Below are 20,783 nucleotides of genomic sequence, written 5' to 3'. Positions count from 1 at the left end.
GCCAAATTATTGCGACTTCTATTACACTGCACCAAAGTGACATCCCCTGTGTCCCACTAACTACAAAGAAACACCTGCATGTGCAGGGACCCCCTGATCATTTACACCCATGCCCATCAGCTAGCCAGGGTTTGAGAAGGAGGTGCATTGTGTACCCTTTGCACCTCATACTACACACAGTGACAGGGGGTTACATACATGCTCATTGCTTTATTTTTGATTGAACAGGCGCCTGTAAAATTGTCAAGCTAGAGGTGCATTGGTCATGATGAGAGCTGAACAACTTGAGATGGCACCCTGAGTGGAGATGACATGAACAACTGATACAGATAGGACACAGTAAGTGCTTATCATGGCACCCCACCAGCCCATCTGCGCAGAAATAATTTATTTTCTTGGTATGGGTGCTTTCTCCCTTAAGTTCCGAGTTCCTTGCTCTGAACAGTCCCAAATAGGCTTCACTGAGCATGTGCAAATTGTCGGCAGGGGGGCACTGGAAATCTCAGCGTCGGCCCTGTATACAGAGTCTTTTAAATACTACATGTCACCTTCCGTTAAGGCCTCTAGCAATTGATTCTCTTGTTTAACACCGGCGGTGTGTGTCTGTGTGCTGTTAATATAATGTGTGTGCTGTCAATATAGTGTGTGTGCGCTGTCAATATAGCGTGTGTCTGTGTGCTGTCAATACAGCGTGTGTCTGTGTGCTGTCAATACAGCGTGTGTCTGTGTGCTGTCCATACTATAGCGCATACTTGCCAACTCTCCCGGAATGTCCGGGAGACTCCCGCATTTTGCGAGAGTCTCCCGGACTCCCGGGCGAGTGTGGCAATCTCCCGAATTCTGCCCACTTCACTAGGAAGTGCCCCACTTCCTAGTGAAGTGGGCAGAATTAGATCCCAAACGCTGCGATTGCATTTGGCCCCGCCCACGCTATCAAATGACGCGGGTGCGTCATGATGTCACAGGGGGCAGGGCCGAAATGATGCGATTTTGGCTGCCCCCGCCCCCCTCACGCCCACCTCCACTGGCTGGCTCCCGGAAGAGTGCTGAAGAAAGTAGGTAAGTATGCTATAGCGTGTGTGTGAGATGTCAATACAACATGTGTGTGAGATGTCAATACAGCGTGTGTGTGAGATGTCAATACAGCGTGTGTGGTGCGAGATGTCAAAACAGCGTGTGTGTGAGATGTCAAAACAGCGTTTGTGTGAGATGTCAAAAGAGCGTGTGTGTGAGATGTCAAAACAGCGTGTGTGTTGTTATGTGCGTATTGTCGCTAACCAATAACGATTGTCGAACCTCGATTTGTGTTTCCAACGCACAAAAATTTATTCGCAAATAGTAGAATAATATGCTTAAGCGAAGTGATAATAAATACAGCCGTTACTTATCGCAGGCGCTCTGGATCCAGTGCAGTCATTCAATCCTGAAGTCTGTGGACAAGATGTCTGAACACTGGATGTGAGGCTGCTGCTTATATACACAATCAAATACAGTAATACAATGAAGATGGTATAGCTTGCATCTATTGGTCCAGGTCTCAGGAAGGTCCAAGGGGTTGTCAATCATTGGCTAGTTCATCCTAAGGAATCCAAAGGAGGGGGTCACCTCTCCAGGGGGTATGCTCGGCTCTTCCCGCCAAGATTCCTTAGTCTTAAGTAGTTCATAATTCCCTATCATTCATAACTTGTGTATGCACTCTGCGATTCCCTCGCAAAGTGAACCAAACAGTAGGATATGTAACGAGGTTCATTATGATACCACTCATGATGTGATTCCTTCAACCTGTTCCGTGTATTTCACTAATATGCATGTAACTCTAATATAACATATAAATACTACTATATTTCGACATAACTGACTATGTGTTGCAACTACCATTAATGTATACTATTTTATAAGTATGCGTGTTAGTGCAAATGTATGGTAAAAGACCAATTACTGTTGCTGCCACGTGTAGTGGATGCGTACGCCCTTTCACGCCGTAGCGTGCCCTTGTACGTCGATACGTACCGTACGCATCTTTTCAGACAAAGACAACCAAGTTTGCTAGACTTTAATTGAAATGACTTTATCCAATTTGCTGACTTCGACAGTGTGAGATGTCAAAACAGCGTGTGTGTGAGATGTCAAAACAGCGTTTGTGTGAGATGTCAAAAGAGCGTGTGTGTGAGATGTCAAAAGAGCGTGTGTGAGAGATCTCAAAAGAGCATGTGTGTGAGATGTCAAAAGAGCGTTTGTGTGAGATGTCAAAAGAGCGTGTGTGTGAGATGTCAAAACAGCGTGTGTGTGAGATGTCAAAAGAGCGTGTGTGTGAGATGTCAAAAGAGCGTTTGTGTGAGATGTCAAAAGAGCGTGTGTGTGAGATGTCAAAAGAGCGTGTGTGAGAGATGTCAAAAGAGTGTGTGTGTGAGATGTCAAAAGAGCGTGTGTGTGAGATGTCAAAAGAGCGTGTGTGTAAGATGTCAAAAGAGCGTGTGTGAGAGATGTCAAAACAGCGTGTGTGTAAGATGTCAATACAGCGTGTGTGAGATGTCAAAAGAGAGTGTGTGAGAGATGTCAAAAGAGCGTGTGTGAGAGATGTCAAAACAGCGTGTGTGTAAGATGTCAATACAGCGTGTGTGAGATGTCAATACAGCGTGTGTGTGAGATGTCAAAAGAGCGTGTGTTTGAGCGGTCAAAAGAGCGTGTGTGTGAGATGTCAAAAGAGCGTGTGTGTGAGATGTCAAAAGAGCGTGTGTGTGAGATGTCAAAAGAGCGTGTGTGTGAGATATCAAAAGAGCGTGTGTGAGAGATGTCAAAACAGCGTGTGTGTAAGATGTCAATACAGCGTGTGTGAGATGTCAATACAGCGTGTGTGTGTGTGTGTGTGTGTGTGTGTGTGTGTTTGCTCTACTCCTCCTTCCAGTACCACCCCTAATATTATTTGGTCTAGGTTAACCCTAAAACAAATAACCCTATTAGTATATAGGGTGAAGCAAAAACATCAGAAATTTAAAGCAAACAGTCTTTTTGCATTTTGATGACCCCCATTATAATCAGTCAGATATGTTTAAAACAAAAAAAAGAGTGTAGGGAGAAGGGACATATAAAATAAAATGCAATATAAAGTGAGGTCTGTTTTTTGTTGGATTATTATTTTTTTTTATTATTTAAGATTTATTATTTATAATGATATCGAGTATTGCTCGAATAAGCAACACTAAAATAGGCTCTTTTTATATTGATATTGATATATATTGTACTGAAAACCACCCTTTAAGGATGGGCCGCTACTTATGGGCCAGTGCTGTGTGCTTGCCCCCCGGGCTAAAGTCTGCCAGTCAGCCCCTGTATAAGGTCCCCTTTTCTCTCCCGAACATCAAACAATTCTTCCACTGGCTCTTACCGCTCTAAAAATCTTTTATATAAAATTTTAAAATGGTCGTGTTTGGTATAATTTCTTACCTTTGCAAACAGCTTTGTAATTTGTACAACAATCTCCTTTTGTCACGCAGTCATCTGAGCATGAGCAATGGCTGTCAACAAGCCTGTTCTCTCCACAGCGCACATTGCTACATGTCCATTCCTCCTCTGGAATATAGGGAAACAGTTGACACAGACATACTGTATATCTAAATAAACATATTTTTAACAGTATAGTAATAAATCAGCCAATAGAAATGATGGTGACAACAAACCCAGATGAACGTTTGTTCCTTTAAACATATTTCTTGATTGAGAAATGTATTGTCAAATTAGGAGAGAAGATTGTATGAGTGAATGCGCAATTAAATAAAATATTTTTAATCTCTGAGAGCTTTCAAATACCATAGATGAAAGCATCATTCACATAGGCATCTCTGTTTTCTGTGATCTGTATAAAAAAACTTGATCTGTAGTCTTGTGTCTCTATATAATCAAGAAATGCCTTGGTAATTTGTATTACCTTTATCATTTGCAATAGTGTCATCTACACAGGGTAAATTCAAAAAGCTGTACAAAAGATAAATCCTTGGTTCACACTACTAATGCTTATGTACCTGATCTCCTATTTTGTGAGGTACACTTGTCATGATACTTGACCAGCTTAATAGGGTATAGATTTCTTTGGCATTGGCGTAACACCCCTTTCCCTAACACTCTGAAAGGGGTGGTAAAAGGATGTCTCACTTAGCTTCAGTCCGTCCACCCCAGTTTTCTACACAGTATGCTGGAATGGGGACTGTAACTGGATCCACCAGGGCTTGACTCAGGAAGACCCTTGTATTCGTCCACACTAACCCTCTCAGTAAGATTGACCCACACACTGAGGTTATGAACAAGGAAATGGTTGTTTATTTTGGGGAAAGTAAATGAGTAATGAAGATTTAATGAAGGGGAGATTCTGGACTGGGTAAGAGAAACAAAAAGGAAAATAATAATCAATGGCAACAGTAACAACAAAAATCAAGATGGCTGCCACACCTACATACACTGGCACCCCCTCTCCACACTGCGCTCAATCAAAAATATAAATCAACAATAACTTAAAACAATAATCACAGTCCTAACAATATTAAATAGTTTATAATACTAACTATTTAACTTTGGTGCACTTGTAGAAACATTGGTAAATCAGGCTACTTAACTCAAGTATCTTTAGGTGCAAATTATACTAGATCTCTGATTATTTGAATGTCTCCAAATCAATAATAGGCAACTCAGTCTATGAAATCTGTACAGATTACTATTAGGAGATGTAACTTTTAAAATTAGAGGTATAGGGGTATATTTACTAAACTGCGGGTTTGAAAAAGTGGAGATGTTGCCTATAGCAACCAATCACATTCTAGCTGTCATTTTGTAGAATGTTCTAAATAAATGAAAGCTAAAATCTGATTGGTTGCTATAGGCAACATCTCCACTTTTCCAAACCTGCAGTTTAGTAAATCTAGCCCATAGTGTTATTCATTAATGCAGCAGTAATGGTGTCACTGTGTTTGGTGTATTACCACTTATCTCTCTCTCTCTCTCTGGGTGGAAATGAAGGTTTTAGCAGCTCTTGGATTGTAGACTACCTGAAAGCTTGAGCTTGCTGTCCTTCTCTAGTGCCATGTGGTTCACCAACAGATGGAGACTCACAGCATATAGGCTCAATTTCCTTCATAGGTAGTAAATTCTCTGCAGGGATCCGACTACAGACTTTCCTGTGCAGCACTACATGCAGCAGCTTTTGTGGTAGCTTTGGTGTCTCTGTATCTCCTGGCACAATCTGTCTCTCCAGCATACTCAGATCTCTCTCCTTTCCCTGACTCTGCCACACCTGTTTTTTCTATCAGCACCTCTCATCGTGCTTTATCTTTGTTAGGACCCTGCCATTAAATTAAATCTGGCCTACAGTGACTCTGTACTACCAGAGGACACGCTGTTGTACTCGTAACATTCTCCCAACCTGCAAGAGTTAAACTCAGTTACTCCTGGATGCTAATCACCTGCGGCTGGCCTTTGAAAGACTGCCTTTCCCTGCAACCTGTGCAGTTCATCAATTGTCCTTGCTGTTGCTGACTGTCTCTGAAGCCCTGTATGATGATATCGGTCTTAGTGTAACCCTCTGTGCCACACAGCTCGGCTACCCAGTACCTATCCAAGGTTCAAAATCACCCAGGCAAATATACAAAATAAAATAAACAGGTTTATTTAACAAAATGGTAGCACCAAACAACAATAAACACATTTAAATAATAACCTGCAACAAATAACACTACAATCTGGCACAGGCAATATACAGGGTATAATGAAAACACCTCACCAATTTCCGGGTCCCTTTCAGGGACTGCTGTCTAGCCATCCAAGCTTCTCCCCCTCTTTCCTTTGAGGCTACCAGCAAGGCAGTGGTCCTGAGTCACTGTCAGTCCACTTTCGGTGAACACAAAGCTCCCCAAGACCTGGATAGGTATACTAGGGCAAAGGCAGTACTCCAGGGACCAATTGTCCCTTTCCTGTCGGGGGTAGAGATCTAGATCTCTGCGCCAGCCTAACTTTAGCTATCACTGGGTAGTGAATGCCTCCTTCCTGTTCTCTGGAAATGACCTTCTCAGGAAATTTAGGACCTAATTGGTCCTTGTCTGTGTTTATATTTCACAGCTAAAGATACAGACAAAGGGATAGCAGATGAGCCACTCTTGATATAATTAGGGATAGGTATTATTATGTGGCTATGCAGCAGAGTTTGTTTAAACAGGAGAGCTCACAATCCAGACAAATTATCATAATCATCATATATTTATATAGCATCACAAATTTAGCAGTGCTGTACAGAGAGCTCACTCACATCAGTCCCTGCCCGTTGAAGTTCACAGTCTAAATTCCCTAACACACACACACACACATACACAGACAAAGTTAGAGAGACTAGGGTCCATTTGATAACAACCAATTAACCTTACAGTATGTTTTTGGAGGAAACAGGAGCACCCATGTGTGTGGGAGGAAACCCACGCAAACATGGGGAGAACATATAAACTCCACACAGATAAGGCCATGATTGGGAGTCAAACTCATGACCCCAGTGCTGTGAGGCAGAAGTGCTAACCTCTAAGCCACCGTGCTGTCCCACATTACATTTAAATACACAATGTAGTCCTCTGTAAATAAACAAAGAGCTCTATCAGTGGACCTTTTCCCTATCTTAACACATGAGACTCCCTGGTGTGATTAACATTCATGAAGCAATAGTGGACAATAATACTTTTGCTTAGACTGAAACAATGGACTAGTCTGTAGGTATACACAAGTTAGGAAGCCCTGCCAGACATATTACTGCTTAAAAATACATTATATATAACTTTATAATGAGTAACTTTATAATGAGTAACAAATATGGGGAACCAGAGGGCTAGGAAATCTATATGTTTTTATATTCCACAGTTTGTGAGAAACGAGGTGCAGACTGGTTGAGGTGATATTAATACCTCGTTTCATCACACCCTGTGTTTGTTTCTGACCTGCTCCTTGATATTGACTCCTGCTTGTTTCTACATTTTTGCACCAATTCTTGTGACCCAGACCCTTGGTTTCGATCGGACCTTCCTCTTGCCTATTCCCTGGTACTTTTGTGGATCTCCCGGCTTTTGACTTTCTGGCTTTACTGACCTTCCTATTGCTTGTATTTCCTGTGGATCATCTAGTGCCGTGTGTCTTCTGGCTACTGGGTAACTCTTTCTCCATTCACACCATCTGTACTGTATAATGTCATCATAATTATATCTGGCAGGCCCGGCACTCCCATTAGGCAAGGTTGGGCACTTGCCCAGGGCGCCGGGCACTGGAGGGCGCCTGGAGGGCGCCCTCCAGAATGAAAATTACTTTAAAACTGTGCGGCGACCGCTGACCATACCTGTCACGGCCGCCGCACAGCATTCAGATGCACGGGGGAGGGGGGAAGAGGCTATTGCTCACCACCGCTGCCTCTCTGCTCCGTCTCCTCCCCTCCACTCACTAGTGTCAGTGAGTGGAGTGGAGGAGACGGAGCAGAGAGGCGGCGGTGGTGAGGTAAGGAAAGACGGGGTGAGGAGGGAGGAGGGCGCCGATTTTTGCGGGGGGGGGGGCGCCGATTTTTTCAAAATGCCTAGGGCGCAATGGACCCTAGCACCGGCCCTGATATCTGGTAAACCTGTTACTCTGAGCTACAGTTCACCCTTTGTATCTTGGAACCTGCTGCTTCTATGGAATAAGTTTTGCCATTCACTGCATCTGTGCCTTATTATGTCATCTGTATATATCTGCTTTTTCTGCTGTTTGAAACCTGCAAATCCTATGAACTGAGTTTCCGTTTACAATTTGTCTGCACCTTTTGGTTTCCCATGTGTCTCTGCTACAATAAAGGTACCTTGTTTTTCAAACACTATTGCCTCTCCCTGGAGGTTACAAAAATGTTTGTTTTTTCCTCTTCAAATACCATGAAGCTAAAATAAAATGTGATACTTACTTGGTTTCACACATAGAGCATCAAAATCGAAACAGCAGCTTCCTTGTGTAACACACTGGGCATCACAGTGACAATCAATATCCTTCAAGCTGTCGGTATCGTAGCATCTTTGTCTGCATGACACTTAGAAGGCAGAGTACAAAGAATACAGTCAATACAGATTTATCATCAGAGGTGGTGTTGTAGAGGAATGCTATTCTGTCTCTGTTTTGTCATTACAGTATGTCAAGTTTTATTGTATGGATTTACAGTTTTTTTTCACATTTGCCATTAATTTAAGGTATTACTTTTTGGAAATTTATCATCTAAACTCTTTATTAGTTGTGTAGTAATATGTTAGATAAATGTTATTAAAAAAAACACTCTACAGATTACATATAGCTTAAAATGTTAAAATCTCACGTTTGCATCTAAGAAACGTTATAGTGCCTAAAAAAAACATATATTTAACTGTGAATTGCTGAAACAGATGACAAAATGACATACATTTAAATCAATTGTGCTATAATAATTTAGTAATAGTATTTACGTTTTGTATAATGTACTCCTTACCGTAAACTGTATTAATGTTAAAGGTCACCGTAATATGTAGTATAATACTTTTCAATAGAGCAACATTAAACCTTGATATAGATACACTGTTGTATTTCTCTGTGACACAGGTTCTACGTTTCAAAGTAACGTGGAAAGTACTGTATATAAGAATATATAACATTAAATAATGAAAAGCATTCTAGGTTTTATAGCTCGCCAACGTGTAACCACTTATAATTATAGAAAGATCAGTAAATTACTATGAAGAAAAGACAGTCCTTGCAAATAGATAAAAAACAATTTTGATTTTGTTGAGCGATAACAATATATACTGGTAGTTAACGGCAGATTGTCTCCAGTATGGGAATACCCTCTTTCTCACTTTTCCTGACAGTGAAGTTGAATGGCACTAAAAACATTTAGGGCCTGATTCATGTTCGGACATAAATCAGTTTGCATGATGCATCTTGCGTGAAATAGCTTTGTGCATGCTCAGAAACGGACCTTACGCCAATGAACTTAATTGCATGCAAATCTCGTCTGAACACAAATAACACTTATGGCCCCCTATGACTTGAGAAGCTAAATGGGGGGAGGGTAAGGCGAATGAGCATAGGTCCAATATGGAGGCTGTATAGTGATGGTTGACACGACATAGGCTGTGTATTAAAAACTACATGTATGTGTGCCACTAGCTGGCAATGAGCATGTGTTTGCAAGGAAGATTGAATATATAAATGCATTGTATGTACCATGTGCATCTTAATCTGTGTATTTAATGTAAAAAAAAGATATAGTTTTAATAATGATTGAATTGTTAAGAGGTGTTCATTTATTTTATAATTTAATTTATTTTAATGTGTTCTGACCTTAACATACAGCAAGTAACTTTTAGGCAGAACATACCTACACCCAGATTCAAATCAAAATGTTCTGTGCTCATTTTTAAAATGCAACTTCCGTGCAAGTTGTACCTCAACATGAATCAGGGCCATAGTGTTTTGCAAGAAAATGGCAAGACATGTAAAACAGATTGTAAATGTATGACTTCCCAGAGCAGGGGCGGGCTGGGACGGGGGGCAGGGGGGCATCAGCCCCCCGGGCCGCTCAGAATTTCCGCTTTTAGGGCTGGGGGGTAAGCCGGCCGGCCGCCCCCCGATGCAATTTCTCCGGATTTTTTTCTGCGGCCGCGTCAGCGCACAGGCGGCCGCATCCCATGACACGGGATGCGGCCGCGTCATCAATGACGCGGCCGCATCCTGTGTAATGAGATGCGGCCGTCTGTGTGCCCCCTGCCTGCAGCATCCCAGCCCGCGCCTGTCCCAGAGCCTAGCAGGAAGTGAGGTATTTGGCTTTGCTAACTGGGAAGTTTCTGTTCAAGTTATTTATGTCATGACGCATAAGCACATTTTGTATCTCTCCTGAAAGTTGTCACTCCAGTCCTTCTACACCCACATATACATGGTGCCAGAAGTTGACAGACATGGCTCAAAGTCTCCACTGAATTAACCCTCTTATATTTGATGAGAACATTGCTGACAGCTGGCTCCAGTTCAGGAAGAAATGGTAAGTATACTGCATCACTGGGCTATCTGAGAAGTCAAAATAGGTACAAGCATATACTTTACTAAATCTGGTTCATGCAGAGCCAGTACATAAAGCAGACATATTTGTCTATGAGGAAGGGGAGGATAATGAGGACCCTGAAGTGCTTCTAGAAAAGGTTGAGGTGATATGTTTACCCATAAAGAATGTAATAATGGAAAGATACATATTCAATACCAGAAACAAAAAGCGTGATGAAAATGTACAATCATATGTGTCAATATTAAAGCTACCAGCCAGGGTTGGATTGGGCCACTGGGGGGCCGGGCTATTCTCCGGTAGGCCCTGACCCTTATCGCTCCCCTCTTCGTTGGTGGAGGGAGCGGGTAACGTTCAAAAAAAATGTGAAAAAAAAAATTATATGTGTCCGCGCTTCCCGACTTTTCTCTGCTTCGTTCACACTGAATGTCAGGCGTGACATCATCACGCCCGACGTTCAATGAGGAGCGTCGTAGAGAGGAGTCGGCAAGAAGAGAGAAGACAGAAGAAGAGAAGAAAGAAGCCGATAGAAAAGGTAAGTGCAAGAACAGAAGCAAGGGGAGCACAGACAGCATGGCAGAGAGTGAAGGGGGAGCACAGACAGCATGACAGAGAGTGAAGGGGGAGCACAGACAGCATGGCAGAGAGTGAAGGGGGAGCACGGACAGCATGACAGAGAGTGAAGGGGGAGCACAGACAGCATGGCAGTGAGTGAAGGGGTAAAGGCAGCATGGCAGAGAGTGAGAAGGGGCAAAGTCAGCATGGCAGAGAGTGAGAAGGCGCAAAGTCAGCATGTCAGAGAGTGAGAAGAGGCAAATGCAGCATGGCAGAGAGTGAGAAGGGGCAAAGGCAGCATGGCAGAGAGTGAGGAGAGGCAAATGCAGCATGACAGAGTGTGAAGGGGGACCAAAGCAGCATGGCAGAGTGTGAAGGGGGCCAAAGCAGCATGACAGAATGTGAAGGGGGCCAAAGCAGCATGGCACAGGGTGATGAAGTGGTGCCCGGAGAGGGGGGGAGCAAAAGCAGCATGGAGAGCACAGTGTGATCATAAGGAGGCACAGCATGGTGATGACGGGACACAGTAATGTGTGTGTGATGGCACAGCGGGCTTGTGGCAATGTGTGTGTGGTAGGTGGTAGATAACTAATGGGTGCTATTTTGTTTGTGGGGTGATGGTGGAGCAATTTAATTTTATAGTGGGGACTATTAATCTAATATGGGGTGGTCTGGGCACTATTAATTGAATGCGGGGCTGAGTTTGAGGAGCATGAGGTCTATTTATTAAATATGAATATGATTTATTTAATGACAGTGACAGTTGCAGGAAATAGGTATATTTATTATACGTAAATGCTATTAATTTATTGCTGGGGCTGTCTGGAGGGAGGGAAATAGGTTTATTTATTAAATGGAATACTATTATTTTAATGTTGGGGCTGGAGGAAGGCCTAAGTATTAATTGTGGGTCCTATTGATTTAACGTTGGGGCTGGTTGGAATTTTCTAAATGTACCCATTTTTTTTTTCCAAATATGGCCCCCAACATTCCAGGATCCAGACAAGCTGCAACTAAAGAAACCAGCAGCCACAGGTGGTGAAAGTGTGAATAACAGGTAGGACAGTGTCAAATGTTCTGAGTTTAGTGGGACAATACCGATTTTTGGTGACTGTTCTGCCCAATCTAAGGGACAGGTCAAGACTGTGTATTCTTTATTAACACACTGCATTGTTTATATACTACACTATGGTGCTAGCTGTCCTTTGTGGGCTGACCACTCCCCCTCTAGTGTCCGGTCTCGCCTCTTTGATGGCTGGCCACACCCCCCCTCTGGTGGGCCCCTAGCGTTTCAGTCCCCCGGAGGGCCCTTCATGCCCGAGTCCGACACTGCTACCAGCTACTGATTTTGGTACCTTCACTAACAAACTAATCAGAGACAGAATTGTTTGTGGTATTGATAATAATACTGTATACACACAGTTGTTAAGAGAAAATAATTTGACTTTAGAAACAGCCATTCACATCTGCCTGCATAAACAAACAGAAAAGGTGCACCAAGGAGTATTATTCTCAAACAAAAAACTGGCATGAGTATGGTGGAATCTGTATGTTTAAAGATATGTAAATCTATTGTATCTAAAAGACCAATAGTTGAAATAATTAAAATTGACAATCATTTATAACTTCAATCATAAAACATGAAAGATCATTAACATCATTACCAGAAACTAAGTTTATTTAAAGAATCCATGAGATTTGTACATTGCCTCAATTATATGTGTGTAATAGATTTTGCTTACTTTTCTGTATCCCTCTATTTTCCTGGTATTAATAATCTTAAGACTTGGGTATTGAGCTGTGGCTTAACTGATTAATACATAGGTATACAGAGGAGAAGGTCCTGAAAGGGGTATAACAAAATGGGTATGTTTAAATTGATTTTTCTTCTAGTATTTTTAGAAATATATGAATGTTATATTTCTACTGTCACGGGTCTGAATGCCAGAACCGTTTAATGGACAGGATCCTGACGTAATCTAGATACAACAGCCTAGTAAGGCGCGGAGTCTAATAAGGAGACGGTAGTCACCAGGGATCAGCCGCAAGACAGTTTGGGCTTAGCTGCGTCTTCCTCGCAGGTCGCGGCCCTTACTAGGAGTAACTTCTTAAAGGAACAAGCCAGGAGGGACAGCAATGGCAAACAATAGTAGGGTGTCAGCTTTGTAGATGACTGGTTACCACTAGAATGGTGGCAGAAACACTTAGGAGGTGTTTGTTCAGTAGTTAGCAGAACCAGAATTCCAGCCAATGGGAGAGAGGCAGAGGGAATTGGAAGAACGGGTCTACACATGCGCAGGCCCGGAGGGAAGATGGCGGCGCCCAGCCCGGAGCGAGCGGACGACCAAAGCAGGTAAGCGTGCTGAGGATCGGGTATATGACCCGATCGCCCGGCGTGTGACATCTACATGATGGATTTAATTAATAACACATTCCTTTTGAGAAAAGAGTGATACATGAAGAGATCCCAATGATGATATAATGTGTGACACCAACTTCCCTTCAGCCTTACATTTAATTATTCAATCTAATTAAGTAGAAATAGGAAATAAGTAATAATTTATAGCATCTTTGAATTTATATTCTTATGCAAACAAATAATATATGAATAAATATTAGCGATTTGTTCATTTTTAAGTAGAGCCAATCATGTGAGGTGTGTTCTGATTGATTCAATTTAGACAGGTGCAATAATTAAGGAAATGGAAAATAACTATAAACGAAAACAGGAGACAACACTAGCAAGCTTTGAGAAAATCAGCCTAGTATTGACAAAACGCGAGAGCGAGTTGGACCCTGTGTCTTATTTCATCTGTTGGATCCGATAGACCATCTTTATTCATACATCGGTTTGGCAAGGACTTAGAATCTAAGGAACTATCCCTGTATAGGATCACTCCTGCCCGGGCAGTATATGCAGGTGCGCACCACTCTATCATATAATCAGGAAGAGAAGTGCTGACTGGAGAGACGTGGAATCGGAATTACTCTGGAGTTTGTGAGTGACCAATTGGTTTCCGTTTTCTCCCGCTACCTTATAATCCCATAGTATGGCTACTTAATTGAAAAATCATATGCACTGATTCTGTCCAGGCATATTTAATTTACTTTTGGAATCGCCACATAGAGCTAAATAGATTCTAATTTATTCATTCAAGAATTGGCTTTTTTATGTTGTTTAATTCTAGACTAGATTCTCTACAGTCAAGAATTGATGAATGAGACTTCTTATCTAGAACAAATAAGGTATTTAGTAGCAAGTTATTGGTACTTGCGATTCTAAGTTCAGTTCAGGCACAGTACTGCTATTTACAACATCTGTGATGACTCTATGTAAAAACGAACTACCGCTGTAATCAGAATACTAGTTGGAGTATTAATGTCTGGTATCATTTATAGAATTGTTTTTATTATGACTCTTTGAGAGTCACATTGTATACTATTATCATATGTACTTTGTTTATACTATTTCATGTTTATTATTGAAGTTATTAATAATTGTCAATTTTAATTATTTCAACTATTGGTGTATAAATACAATAAAATTCTATATTTTTAAACATATAGATTCCTCCATTCTCATGCCAGTTTTTTGTTTGAGAATAATATTCTTTGGCACGCCTATTCTGTTTATTTATGCATGTTATATTTTGTTAGGCTTGGCACCGCTTTAGAAGGGTGGCGATAAGAAGAAATCTCTAGTACCACAGATTCTTAATAACTTATAAATCTTTTTTCTGGCAGCTATTTATCATTCCCAGGATCACTAGCGCACATGAGTTTTGTTTGTTGAGATTCACATCTGTATGTTTAATGAAGAGTCTGAGAGGAGTACAAGGAAATTAAGGAAGAGTACAGAAGTATGTAGTATACAATGCAAATCGCCATAATACATGCAATGTGGAAACTGAGGTGGGCGAAAACAAGTTTTTTTGAACCACCGCAGAGTTATTTTAAACATGTCTATAACAGTATATTTACAATCAACCAACTACATCTTTCTAATTAATAACCGCATTTAATTATTCTCTATTTACTTTGTGTAGGGGGTGCTTCCAAAGAGAAATAAGCATTATTATAACAGAAGAAAAAAAGAAAAGTTCTCTCACAGTGGATGCACACCTCGGTTATTTGATCAATTAAAATTTATTACAAATTTTATTATGTTCATTAAAATTACCTGAGAAAAATATTATTAAAATTGAGAAAGAAATTCTGAAAAAAGAATTGTAAATATATGAAAATAAAATAAAATTACAATTTTCTATACTCCCAATGTTATTTGTTGCCACTTTGTTTATTCTAATGAATAGTTCGTTGATTTCTAGAGAAATTAGTTGCACTTCATTTTCTTAGTATATGTATCAGTCTCATTATTACCACATTATGCCTTACAAATGGCTTACCTTAAAAAAATGTAATTGCTGATCTAGAGTGCAATACTAACTCATCAATATTCCTGTACAGCAGTACACTAAAATCTCCTTTAACCGCTTCTCTTACCTATTTGTTAAAACAGACGGATTATTTCTATTGTGCTGTATATCTTTCAAAATATCCCCTTATGTATAGCTGGAAACATGGGGAATAATACTTTGTTGCCTCGATCTAATAGCATGATAACATGTTGTACCTAAAGAGAAATTGAAAACCTTCCTATATTCCACGCACAATGGGGGGTATTCAATTGTTAGCGAGTTTTGTTTTTTCCCCCGCCATGTAAAAAAAAAAATCTCTGCGGTTTCTTTGACAGCAATAGAGACCATTTTGAGTTAGCGCTGTGGGAAAACTCATGCAATTCAATTGAAAAAGAGGGAACGCTGCCCCCGCGCATTAAAAATTGTGCTTGCGAGATTTTAGGGGAGTGAAGGTGAGTTTTAACTCAGTCAAGTATAACACAAAAAAAGGTTTTACATACATTTCCATACATTAGATTGCATTACAGATTGATACATATTGATATATATCTACATTACAGTACTTTCTTTAGCATATTTTTTGATTAAACTATTTTTTACCATACAATCATCTATACCGGCGGTTCCCAAACTGTGCGCCGCGGCTCCCAGGGGTGCCGCGGCGCTGTCACTGGGGTGCCGCGGGCCAAGCATTGAAAAAAAGAAAAAGCACAGAAACTTACCAATCCGCCGGGCGCCGGGACCCAGAAGTCTCCTCTCTCCCGCAGCTGTCACTGAATATCGACGTCAGTAACAAGCTGCTGCGGGAGAGAGGAGGCTGCTGGGTCCCGGCGTCCGGCGGATTGGTAAGTTTATGTGCTTTTTCTTTTTTTTCTATGGCTGGCGCGCGGCAGAGGAGAGAGGGAGCGTGACAGTGGGGAAGAGAGGGTGACAGCTGGGGCAGAGAGGGTGACAGCTGGGGCAGAGAGCGTGACAGCGGGGAAGAGAGGGTGACAGCTGGGGCAGAGAGGGTGACAGCTGGGGCAGAGAGGGTGACAGCTGGGGCAGAGAGGGTGACAGCGGGGGCAGAGAAGGTGACAGCTGGGGCAGAGAGGGTGACAGCTGGGGCAAAGAGGGTGACAGCTGGGGCAGAGAGGGTGACAGCGGGGGCAGAGAGGGTGACAGCTGGGGCAGAGAGGGTGACAGCTGGGGCAAAAAGGGTGACAGCTGGGGCAGAGAGGGTGACAGCGGGGGCAGAGAAGGTGACAGCTGGGGCCGAGAGGGTGACAGCTGGGGCAAAAAGGGTGACAGCGGGGGCAGAGAAGGTGACAGCTGGGGCAGAGAGGGTGACAGCGGGGAAGAGAGGGTGACAGCTGGGGCAGAGAAGGTGACAGCTGGGGCAGAGAGGGTGACAGCAGGGGCAGAGAAGGTGACAGCTGGGGCAGAGAGGGTGACAGCGGGGGCAGAGAGGGTGACAGCGGGGAAGAGAGGGTGACAGCTGGGGCAGAGAGGGTGACAGCGAGGCAGAGAGGGTGACAGCTGGGGCAGAGAGGGTGAGAGCAGGGAAGAGAGGGTGACAGCGGGGAAGAGAGGGTGACAGCTGGGAAGAGAGGGTGACTGCCGGGAAGAGAGGGTGACAGCTGGGGCAGAGAGCGTGACAGCGGGGAAGAGAGGGTGACAGCTGGGGCAGAGAGCGTGACAGCGGGGAAGAGAGGGTGACAGCTGGGGCAGAGAGGGTGACAGCGGGGAAGAGAGGGTGACAGCTGGGGCAGAGAGGGTGACAGCGGGGCAGAGAGCGTGACAGCTGGGGCAGAGAGCGTGACAGCTGGGGCAGAGAGCGTGACAGCGGGGAAGAGAGCGTGACAGCTGGGGCAGAGAGCGTGACAGCGGGGAAGAGAGGGTGACAGCTGGGGCAGAGAGGGTGACAGCTGGGGCAGAGAGGGTGACAGCGGGGAAGAGAGGGTGAAAGCGGGGAAGAGAGGGTGCCAGCTGGGGCAGAGAGGGTGACAGCTGGGGCAGAGAGGGTGACAGCTGGGGCAGAGAGGGTGACAGCGGGGGCAGAGAAGGTGACAGCTGGGGCAGAGAGGGTGACAGCTGGGGCAAAGAGGGTGACAGCTGGGGCAGAGAGGGTGACAGCGGGGGCAGAGAGGGTGACAGCTGGGGCAGAGAGGCTGACAGCTGGGGCAAAAAGGGTGACAGCTGGGGCAGAGAGGGTGACAGCGGGGGCAGAGAAGGTGACAGCTGGGGCAGAGAGGGTGACAGCTGGGGAAAAAAGGGTGACAGCGGGGGCAGAGAAGGTGACAGCTGGGGCAGAGAGGCTGACAGCTGGGGCAAAAAGGGTGACAGCGAGGCAGAGAGGGTGACAGCTGGGGCAGAGAGAGTGAGAGCAGGGAAGAGAGGGTGACAGTGGGGAAGAGAGGGTGACAGCTGGGAAGAGAGGGTGACTGCCGGGAAGAGAGGGTGACAGCTGGGGCAGAGAGCGTGACAGCGGGGAAGAGAGGGTGACAGCGGGGCAGAGAGCGTGACAGCTGGGGCAGAGAGCGTGACAGCTGGGGCAGAGAGCGTGACAGCGGGGAAGAGAGCGTGACAGCTGGGGCAGAGAGCGTGACAGCGGGGAAGAGAGGGTGACAGCTGGGGCAGAGAGGGTGACAGCTGGGGCAGAGAGGGTGACAGCGGGGAAGAGAGGGTGAAAGCGGGGAAGAGAGGGTGCCAGCTGGGGCAGAGAGGGTGACAGCTGGGGCAGAGAGGGTGACAGCTGGGGCAGAGAGGGTGACAGCGGGGGCAGAGAAGGTGACAGCTGGGGCAGAGAGGGTGACAGCTGGGGCAAAGAGGGTGACAGCTGGGGCAGAGAGGGTGACAGCGGGGGCAGAGAGGGTGACAGCTGGGGCAGAGAGGCTGACAGCTGGGGCAAAAAGGGTGACAGCTGGGGCAGAGAGGGTGACAGCGGGGGCAGAGAAGGTGACAGCTGGGGCAGAGAGGGTGACAGCTGGGGAAAAAAGGGTGACAGCGGGGGCAGAGAAGGTGACAGCTGGGGCAGAGAGGGTGACAGCAGGGAAGAGAGGGTGACAGCTGGGGCAGAGAAGGTGACAGCTGGGGCAGAGAAGGTGACAGCTGGGGCAGAGAGGGTGACAGCAGGGGCAGAGAAGGTGACAGCTGGGGCAGAGAGGGTGACAGCGGGGGCAGAGAGGGTGACAGCGGGGAAGAGAGGGTGACAGCTGGGGCAGAGAGGGTGACAGCGAGGCAGAGAGGGTGACAGCTGGGGCAGAGAGGGTGAGAGCAGGGAAGAGAGGGTGACAGCGGGGAAGAGAGGGTGACAGCTGGGAAGAGAGGGTGACTGCCGGGAAGAGAGGGTGACAGCTGGGGCAGAGAGCGTGACAGCGGGGAAGAGAGGGTGACAGCTGGGGCAGAGAGCGTGACAGCGGGGAAGAGAGGGTGACAGCTGGGGCAGAGAGGGTGACAGCGGGGAAGAGAGGGTGACAGCTGGGGCAGAGAGGGTGACAGCGGGGCAGAGAGCGTGACAGCTGGGGCAGAGAGCGTGACAGCTGGGGCAGAGAGCGTGACAGCGGGGAAGAGAGCGTGACAGCTGGGGCAGAGAGCGTGACAGCGGGGAAGAGAGGGTGACAGCTGGGGCAGAGAGGGTGACAGCTGGGGCAGAGAGGGTGACAGCGGGGAAGAGAGGGTGACAGCGGGGAAGAGAGGGTGCCAGCTGGGGCAGAGGGTGACAGCTGGGGCAGAGAGGGTGACAGCGGGGCAGAAAGGGTGACAGCTGGGGCACAACGGGGCAGAGGAGTGTAACAGGGGCAGAGAGGGTGACAGCTGGGGCACAACGGGGCAGAGGAGTGTAACAGGGGCAGAGAGGGTGACAGCTGGGGCACAACTGGGCAGAGGAGTGTAACAGGGGCAGAGAGGATGACAGCTGGGGCACAACGGGGCAGAGGAGTGTAACAGGGGCAGAGAGGGTGACAGCTGGGGCACAACGGGGCAGAGGAGTGTCACAGGGGCAGAGGAGAGTAACAGGGGGCAGAGAAGAGTAACAGAGGGCAGAGGAGGGAGAGAGGAGGCTGCTGGGTCCCGGCACCCGGCGGATTGGTAAGTTTATGTGCTTTTTCTTTTTTTTCTATGGCTGGCGCGCGGCAGAGGAGAGAGGGAGCGTGACAGCGGGGAAGAGAGGGTGACAGCTGGGGCAGAGAGGGTGACAGCTGGGGCAGAGAGCGTGACAGCGGGGAAGAGAGGGTGACAGCTGGGGCAGAGAGGGTGACAGCTGGGGCAGAGAGGGTGACAGCGGGGGCAGAGAGGGTGACAGCGGGGAAGAGAGGGTGACAGCTGGGGCAGAGAGCGTGACAGCGGGGAAGAGAGGGTGACAGCAGGGGCAGAGAGGGTGACATCGGGGGCAGAGAAGGTGACAGCTGGGGCAGAGAGGGTGACAGCTGGGGCAAAGAGGGTGACAGTGGGGGCAGAGAGGGTGACAGCTGGGGCAGAGAGGGTGACAGCTGGGGCAAAGAGGGTGACAGCTTGGGCAGAGAGGGTGACAGCGGGGGCAGAGAAGGTGACAGCTGGGGCAGAGAGGGTGACAGCTGGGGCAAAGAGGGTGACAGCGGGGGCAGAGAAGGTGACAGCTGGGGCAGAGAGGGTGACAGCGGGGAAGAGAGGGTGACAGCTGGGGCAGAGAAGGTGACAGCTGGGAAGAGAGGGTGACAGCGGGGAAGAGAGGGTGACAGCTGGGGCAGAGAGCGTGACAGCGGGGAAGAGAGGGTGACAGCTGGGGCAGAGAGCGTGACAGCGGGGAAGAGAGGGTGACAGCTGGGGCAGAGAGGGTGACAGCGGGGAAGAGAGGGTGACAGCTGGGGCAGAGAGGGTGACAGCTGGGGCAGAGAGCGTGACAGCTGGGGCAGAGAGCGTGACAGCGGGGAAGAGAGCGTGACAGCTGGGGCAGAGAGCATGACAGCGGGGAAGAGAGGGTGACAGCTGGGGCAGAGAGCGTGACAGCGGGGAAGAGAGGGTGACAGCAGGGGCAGAGAGCGTGACAGCGTGGAAGAGAGGGTGACAGCTGGGGCAGAGAGGGTGACAGCTGGGGCAGAGAGGGTGACAGCGGGGAAGAGAGGGTGACAGCTGGGACAGAGGGTGACAGCTGGGGCAGAGAGGGTGACAGCGGGGCAGAGAGGGTGACAGCTGGGGCACAACGGGGCAGAGGAGTGTAACAGGGGCAGAGAGGGTGACAGCTGGGGCACAACGGGGCAGAGGAGTGTAACAGGGGCAGAGAGGGTGACAGCTGGGGCACAACGGGGCAGAGGAGTGTAACAGGGGCAGAGAGGGTGACAGCTGGGGCACAACGGGGCAGAGGAGTGTCACAGGGGCAGAGGAGAATAACAGGGGGCAGAGAAGAGTAACAGAGGGCAGAGGAGGGTGACAGCTGGGGCACAACGGGGCAGAGGAGTGTCACAGGGGCAGAGGAGTGTAACAGGGGGCAGAGGAGTGTAACAGGGGCAGACAGCGTGACAGAGGGCAGAGGAGGGGGACAGCGTGAGAGAGGGCAGAGGAGGGGGGACATCGTGAGAGAGGGCAGAGGAGGGGGACATCGTGAGAGAGGGCAGAGGAGGGGGAACATCGTGAGAGAGGGCAGAGGAGGGGGAAAGAATGACAGAGGGCAGAGGGGGCAATGTGAGAGAGGGCAGTGTGTCTGGATGCAGAGGGGGCAGTGTGTCTGGATGCAGAGGAGGCAGTGTGTCTGGATGCAGAGGGGACAAAGTGCCTGAGGGCAGTGTGCCTGG

At 46.7% G+C, this 20,783-nt stretch overlaps 1 protein-coding gene across 1 annotated transcript in view; it reads right to left on the bottom strand.

Annotated features, from left to right (window-relative positions):
* The window catches only part of ENPP3 (ectonucleotide pyrophosphatase/phosphodiesterase 3), a 170,062-nt gene that overhangs the window by 113,236 nt on the left and 36,043 nt on the right, over nucleotides 1-20,783 (bottom strand). The window contains exons 3-4 of the mRNA XM_075203086.1: nucleotides 7,946-8,068; nucleotides 3,445-3,570 (exon numbers count right to left, since the gene is read on the bottom strand). Coding sequence (XP_075059187.1) covers nucleotides 3,445-3,570; nucleotides 7,946-8,068 — 249 coding nt within the window. The remainder of the gene's footprint in view (nucleotides 1-3,444; nucleotides 3,571-7,945; nucleotides 8,069-20,783) is intronic.

This window comes from Mixophyes fleayi, chromosome 3 (assembly GCF_038048845.1).
Source record: "Mixophyes fleayi isolate aMixFle1 chromosome 3, aMixFle1.hap1, whole genome shotgun sequence".
Taxonomy (NCBI): domain Eukaryota; kingdom Metazoa; phylum Chordata; class Amphibia; order Anura; family Limnodynastidae; genus Mixophyes; species Mixophyes fleayi.
This window is presented reverse-complemented; position numbering and strand designations above follow the sequence as displayed.